Source organism: Sardina pilchardus, chromosome 20 (assembly GCF_963854185.1).
Source record: "Sardina pilchardus chromosome 20, fSarPil1.1, whole genome shotgun sequence".
In the NCBI taxonomy this organism is placed as follows: domain Eukaryota; kingdom Metazoa; phylum Chordata; class Actinopteri; order Clupeiformes; family Clupeidae; genus Sardina; species Sardina pilchardus.
The window spans coordinates 21,364,450-21,371,949 of record NC_085013.1 but is presented as its reverse complement, the minus strand read 5'-3'; the positions used below and the strand labels follow the sequence as shown (position 1 = coordinate 21,371,949).

Genomic DNA, 7,500 nt, shown 5'->3' with positions numbered 1-7,500 from the left:
TGTATTTTGTGTCATTTTCATGTAACTGAAAAGCTATGTGGGATAGGTAGTAGGATCATGAAAATCCATGTGGAAATAGAAAAGTATATGGACATGTAGGGTGTAAAGTTCTAATATTGCATCGAAGCCCCGTTCACAGAATAAATGCATGTAGTTACAGGTGTTTTGGTAACACCAGAATAAACATTTACAATAAAAAAAGTGAAGTTTGGCACCCCCCTCTGGCGAAACAGTAGCATTTTGCTACTTTTACAAGGCATTAACTCTGGTAGCTATTTGAATGGAATGGAAAGGCTGTATTTTACTTCCCGTATTCAAAAAGAAGCAGAAATTCCTAATACCTTGAAATTGAAAAGGATGCCAAATACACTGAATTATATACTTGAAATTATGTTTTAACCATTAATCTAAAATAGGCCTATCATTAGTTGGTGGCTTTTTTGCTATCCTTTTCAATATCAAGGTATTAGGAATTTCTGCTTCTTTTTGAATACGAGAAGTAAAATATAGCCTTTCCATTCCATTCAAATAGCTACCAGAGTTAATGCCTTGTAAAGGTAGCAAAATGCTACGGTTTTGCCAGAGGGGGGTGCCAAACTTCACTTTTTTTTAATGTAAATGTTTATTCTGGTGTTACCAAAACACCTCTAACTACATGCATTTATTCTGTGAACGGGGCTTCGATGCAATATTAAAACTTTACACACTACATGTCCATATACTTTTCTATTTCCACATAGACTTTCATGATCCTACTACTTACTCCACATAGCTTTTCAGCTGCATGAAAATGACACAAAAATACAAACATGCCTCGTTTTATCCTTATTATTGTCAAATTCATTTGATTTGGAGACTTCACATTTTGGGACAACTTTAACAAAGGATTATATTTCTATAGAAAAGACTCATTGATGGCAGGTGTGTCCCAATAAAAAAGTTTTGAGACCCTCAATATCACTTTTTTCGCATGTTTTTTCAGAAACTAGGGACTTCTGTACAACCAATGAGAATGTGGTACAAACATTTAATCATTGAATCTTACTGAGAACATGCTTGTCTTCCATTCTATAAAGTTTAGTCAGGCTAGGAATGATACTTTTTAAGATATGAGTACCTTAACATGGCCTCCAAGATAAGGTCATTTAGAGAGTGTAAAAAGGCAAGGGCAAAAAGACAATGAAAACAATAGAATTGAGCAAAAATATTTTACAGATTTTAGTTATGGAACCTAAACATTGTGTAGACAAACTTTGAAGAAAATCCGAGTCGGTGCTGCAACCATTTTCCTGGATTTTGTCTGATTTGACACGGAATGACCCACATGTAACACACCTGAGTTCTGAGCGCCAATCGGCTTACCAGACGTCCAGTCAGTGCTCTGGTGACGGCGTGGCGTGTGCCATCCCGCTGCCAACCCGACCCCCCCCCCCCCAAACACACACACACACACACACACACCCCGCCCCGCCCCACCCCACCCCGCCCCTGCTGCTCCGCTGGGGCACTGACTTCATCGCATGAGTCCTAATCTACTGAGCTCCACCTCACACACCTCACCATATGAAGTGCGGTCACTGACCATATACTCCTACCTTCCTTATCCCTGCAGCCCATCTTTCTCATCTCACACACACACACACACACACACACACAGCACACACACATATAGCTGAAGAAATGTTGCCAAATTTCGCTTATCCCCGCAGCCTGTGCTCTGCTTCTGTTCCGCATCCCACCTCTTTCATCTGACTCACACACACACACACACACACACATGTAGTGTATAAGCCGCAGGACTGTTTTATTCATGTTAAAAGAAACAAAGCCATTTGAACTGCCCTCGTGTATTAATCTCATAGGTGAAGAAAGTTTGCTAAATCGATGTGTAAGCAAGTTCCATCTCACACACCTCACCAGACGGCCTGTGCTAATCATGGGCTTGGCTTGTTGTATGATGGTCTATGCCATGGGCTAGGAGGTGTGTGTGTGTGTGTGTGTGTGTGTGTGTGTGTGTGTGTGTCATCTGACTCATCCCCCACCAAAAACTCACACTGCCAACTTTTAATGTTATTTTCTCTAAGCTCTGGTCCCAAAGTTCAAATAAATAAGTAAATAAATGAAATTCATTAAAAAAAAAAAAATCAGAAAAAACAATGGAAAAAAACATGTTAACGTTAAATAAATGTTTAAATAAATAAAAAACAAAACACATTTTTAACCCCTATATCTATGGGTTTAATCAGCCATCATGCCACATAAGTGATTCACTTCAGCTCGGCGGCAGGTATCATGACTAAGCTGGTGGATAATGGCGGGATGGCCCAGAGCAGGACTCATCGGACTCATAATCACCAGTGAGCCGGATTAGTGCGAATGAGAGCTCATGAGTGCCGCCATTGTCATCATGGTCACTGTCACGGTCATTGTCATTTTTCTGCATGGATGTCAGATTGCTGGACCTTAACCCACTTATGAGCAAACGAGGCCTATAGGGTCTGGCATGTGCTGCTGTCATACACGGCTCTCTCTGTCTTGAAATGGCCGACATTCCATCCCAGTCCTTCCCCCCCTTTTCCCCAGCATAGAGATTAGGTTCTATACTGCTACGCCAACAGAATGTAGTTGTCAGTGCAGCAAAACCCACATTTTTCCTTTTTTCCGCATCAAATTCTTCCTTCCAGCATATTATTCATAGCACTAAGTTTAATTAATGTGTCCTATCATAGAAGATCAGGATTATTACACTTAATCGATGGCAACCGGAATATCGTAAACTTTATTTATTTGCTTTTTTTTCTGTCTACCCAAAACATCTGAGGGGCTGGATGAAGCCTGTGGGTGGGCCGTATCGTTGACACCCCTTATCTAAGGGTTATTAATTATGCTTTAACTATGTGCTACTCATGATTTATGCTAATCCTAACTGGACCTGAACAGTCATGGATAGAATGTGGACCGGATCGGGTCGGAGGAGTGTTTTTATAGTCGGTGATTTGTGCCGGCTGTTCTGGCGCGAAGAGAAATGGCCTCATTACCTCAGCAGAATGAAGAACTGCAGCAGCAGCAGCAGCAGTAGACTTCAGAGTGCCATTAAATCACCCTGAGCCAAGCTGTTTTTGATAAATAAATAAATAAACAAACAAAACAAAAACAAAATAAAAAAGCGTAGGTAAACACTCCGCATATGTGAGCTATAGCGCTACCGTAGCGGCTCTGGCTGGCCGCCGGTCCCGTCTCCTCGGCGACGAGGTTGGACGCGAGCTCCGTGTCACGTGGTCGGGGTTGATTAAGGAGAGGGCCTGTAATTATGGGCCCACTCGGTCCCTTGTGGGGCTGAGCTCATCCAGACTCAGTTCTGCAAGACCTGATTGCTGCCTTTGTGTGTTTGCTCATGAAAACGGCGCGTGAAAAAGCGGCTCGAAAAGGAGAAGTCACAAATATAGTCGTGCAATTATAGTGTTTTTGTGCTCAGACGGAAGAACAGACTGAACAACAACACGAGGGGGAAATTAGCATCCTCTTTTTTTTTGGTGTCCGCTTCAAGCAGCTGTTAACAAAAATATTCACATCTCAAATGAAAGTCATCCAAAATCGGGAGGAGTAGGGTACTAAAGTAAAACTAAAGTAAAACTTTTTTTACTTTAAAAGTAAAAAAAAAGGGCAGCCGTGGTGTACTGGTTAGCGCATCGGGCTTGTAACCGGAGGGTTGCCGGTTCGATCCCCGACCAGTCCACCACGGCTGAAGTGCCCTTGAGCAAGGCACCTAACCCCTCACTGCTCCCCGAGCGCCGCTGTTTGGGCAGGCAGCTCACTGCTCTGGGTTGTGTGATTCACCTCACTGTGTGTTCACTGTGTGCTTTGTGTTCACTAATTCGGTTAAATTGGGTTAAATGCAGAGAACTGAATTTCCCTCACGGGATCAAAAAAGTATATATTCTATTCTATTATTTTATTTAATATCTGCGTTTGAAAATGTAAAAGGTTTCTCTGAGGTTCAAGTTCAAGGGTGCTTTATTAGCATCACAAATATGTTTGCATTGTTAAAGCAGAACATTTAAGCATACATTTACATAGAGAACGCAAATTCTCTCTCTCTCTCTCTCCTTCTCACACTGTCAGTCTGTTTATTTCTCTCTTCCTCTCTCCATCTCTCCCTTTCTCTCTCACTCCCCTCTCTCTCTGTGTCTTTAATTCCTCTAGATTCACTACTCCTACAGTCTTTTATTTTTTATGTTTTATATATTTGTAGTGAATTTAACCTCATTATATCTTATTCTGTGTTTTTATTTTTGTTGATGATGATGAACGGTTATAAAATGTTTATGAATTTAACCTAATTTGGGAAGCAATGTAGGAAACGAGTCCTGTTGTTTTAAAATCTGCTTTAAATGGTCTCTCCATCTCCCATGTTCTCTATCCCCCTCTCTCCTCCCTCTCCCTCTCTCTCTCTCTCTCTCTCTCTCTCTCTCTCTCCCTCCCTCTCCATCTCTCTCCCTCTCCCTCCCTCCCTCTGCTCCTCTGTCTTTCTCTCTCCATCTCCCCATCTCTCCTCCCTTCCTCTCCTCCTTCCTCTCTTTCTCTCCACCCCCTCTCTCCATCTCCCCTTCCCTCCTCCCTCCCCTTCTCTCCTCCCTCCATCCCTCTCTCCATCCCTCCATCCCTCCAGCCTCCAGCAGTGGTACTCGGCTGCATCGGGGCTACGTGGAGGAGGCGTCTCTTGAGGACAAGCCCCCCCAGACCACGCACATCGTCTTCGTCGTCCACGGCATCGGCCAGAAGATGGACCAGGGCCGCATCATCCGCAACACGGGCATGTAAGCACCCCAGCACCTAACCAGTACCAGGGCAGCAGCGTTGGCACGTTGGCACAACCAGCTCAGATAACACAGCCATAATATTCCTGTGTGTGTGTGTGCGGGCGTGTGTATGCGTGTTCCTTACCAACGTGCTTTCTTTTAACGCAGACAGGTGGCATTCCGCACACACTGGTGCTTCCTTCAGGAAATCGTCCCTCTAGTTTAGATAATACCGTAATTTCCCAACTATTTAGCCGCAGCTTATACATTGATTTTGCTAAATTCATTCAGCTATGAGGTTAATACACGGGGGCAGTTAATATGGTATTCATATGGTTTCGTTTCATTTTAACTTGAATAAAACTCTGACCTGCAGCTAATATACACAATGCGGCTGAAACAGATTTCTGCACTTTAGGGATGATAAACTTGAAAATGTGTGAAAGATACGTCATCAATCTGTTTATGGGCATAGTTGTGTAACGCCGTATTCGGTTACTCTTGCAACAGGTCGTTGCCCACTCACCCACCCATCACTGACGTCGTGCTCCGCGGAAAAGACGCACCCTTGTATGGGTGACCCTTGGCACCAGATGAAGGGGCATATTGGCAGATATTTCATGTTTGGTTGAGCCAGCCTTTTAAGGTTTAAATATGTTGCACCGTCCGCGTGTGCCAGATGTTTTGTGTCGCGGTTGTTTAGTTTGGCACTGGGGATATCTGGTATGTAGTGAGGCCCGATTTACCAGTTTGAGACAGGTGGTGTGTGCTGAAGCCCTTGGGCCCATGTGCTGATGGCTCTTATACACTTGAACTGTTGTGATCAGTGACTGATGCATTCGACAAGGTGAACAAAAGCATTCGCATAATCGTGTGGGTGGGTGTGTGGGTGGGTGTGGGTGTGTGGGTGGGTGTGTGTGGGGGTGGGGGTGGGGGTGGGGGTGGGTGTGGGTGTGTGTGTGTGTGTATGCGTATGGGTGTGGTTGTGTGTAAGTGGGGGTGTGTGTGTGTTGTTCAGACAGAGGCCCACCTGTAGCTCCCCACGCCCCCTGCCTCTCGCTCCCCTCTCTGGATACGGGTTTTGTGTGTGTATGTGTGTGTGTGTGTGTGTGTGTGTACCTCTGGATACGGGTTTTGTGGCTTTCTCCAGAGTTGACCTTTTCAAGCGCAGTCTTTCAGGACACGTAATTGCCTTGTGCTGGGAAACATCCAGAAGGCTCTCTCTGTACTGTAATAACAGGGTCTTTTTTCTTTTCTTCTCTCTCTCTCTCACACACACACACACACACACACACACACACATTCTCTCTCTATCTCCCGGTCTCTCCCTCTCTCACACACACACACACACCTTCTCTCTCTCTCTCTCCCTCTCTCTCTCTGTCTCTCTCTCACACACACGCACACACATACTCACACTGTCTCTCTCTCTCTCCCACTCTCTCTCTCCCACTCTCCCCCCCCTTCTCTCTCGGTCTTGGTCTCTAGTTGTGTGTGTGTGTGTGTGTGTGTGTGTGTGTGTGTGTGTGTGTGTGTCATCTCCTCTTTCTCAGACATGTAACCTGTAATGTGGTTAAACAAGACTGGACATGTTTCCACTTATGATGTATTAGTTGGTCATTAGTAGAGTTGACCTCAGCTTGTTTGTGCCAGTGTTATGACAAGGAGTGCGCGTGACAACTCTACGGTGCCTCTAGAGGGACACTAAACACCAGCACATCAAATCACGTCATCTCGCACAAAGTCATGTCCTGTCACGTCATGTCACAGCTTTATGTAGATATTTTGATCAGGCCCATGAGAAAGAAAAGTGTGTGTGTGTGTGTGTGTGTATGTGTGTGCGTGTATGTACAGTATGCGCACGCTTGTGTGTATTTGTGCGTGTATGTATCCACTCCTAAAGTATCTGGCTGTGCTGAGCAGTCTCCAAGTGTTTGGTGACTCCGAGGTCAGTGTGTTTGTGTGTGTGTGTGTGTGTGTGAATGTGTGTGTGTGAAGCATGCTGGCGAGAGCTTTAGTGTCTGCTGGTCGTTAGGGGCTTAACACACTAAGAAGGTAAAGCAGGCTACAGATGGCCAGATGGAGGCCGCAGGGGAACCCTGATTCATTCACACACACACACACACACACACACACACACACACACACGGAAGGAAATATTTTTAGCCAACATTCAGTCGGTCTGTCTGTCTGTCTGTGTATGTGTCTGTCTGTCAGTCGAAGGATTTGTTTAGTTGTCTTGGATGACATTCAAAGTGTCTTCAGTAGCCGACACCAGGCATCAGTGTTTGCTCCTCTTGCCCGTGTTGGACCTGTAATCGCCTGAAGTCTGAATTGCCTTTCATATCAGATGAAATACTTGCACATCGTTTTGGGAAGCTTATGTTACAAAGACATTTGTACACTGTCACAGTTTTTCAAATCGTTGTGTGGAATCAGTGATCTTTATTGTGCCTCTCTTATACGTTCTCTCATGTTTCCTTTTCTCTTTTTCCTCTCTCCCTCTCTCTCTCTCTCTCTCTCTCTCTCTCCATCCAAACTGCTACTCATGTGCTGGTGCACCTGTGTTACCTGTGTCTTCTCTCTCAGTCAGAACACTCCGGAAAAAAAACACACATTCTCTATGTGCCTTCCCAGAACACATTCTTCCATTCTGGAACTCCCGGTTTTCACCAGGCCCCAGTACATTATGTTTCGTTCT

The 7,500-nt window shown here is 44.7% G+C and overlaps 1 protein-coding gene across 2 annotated transcripts in view; it reads left to right on the top strand.

Moving 5' to 3' along the window:
* Positions 1–7,500, top strand: part of ddhd1a (DDHD domain containing 1a) — a 46,457-nt gene that overhangs the window by 21,618 nt on the left and 17,339 nt on the right. For both annotated transcript variants that reach the window (XM_062522909.1, XM_062522908.1), the window contains one exon: positions 4,670–4,817. In XM_062522909.1, coding sequence (XP_062378893.1) covers positions 4,670–4,817 — 148 coding nt within the window. The remainder of the gene's footprint in view (positions 1–4,669; positions 4,818–7,500) is intronic.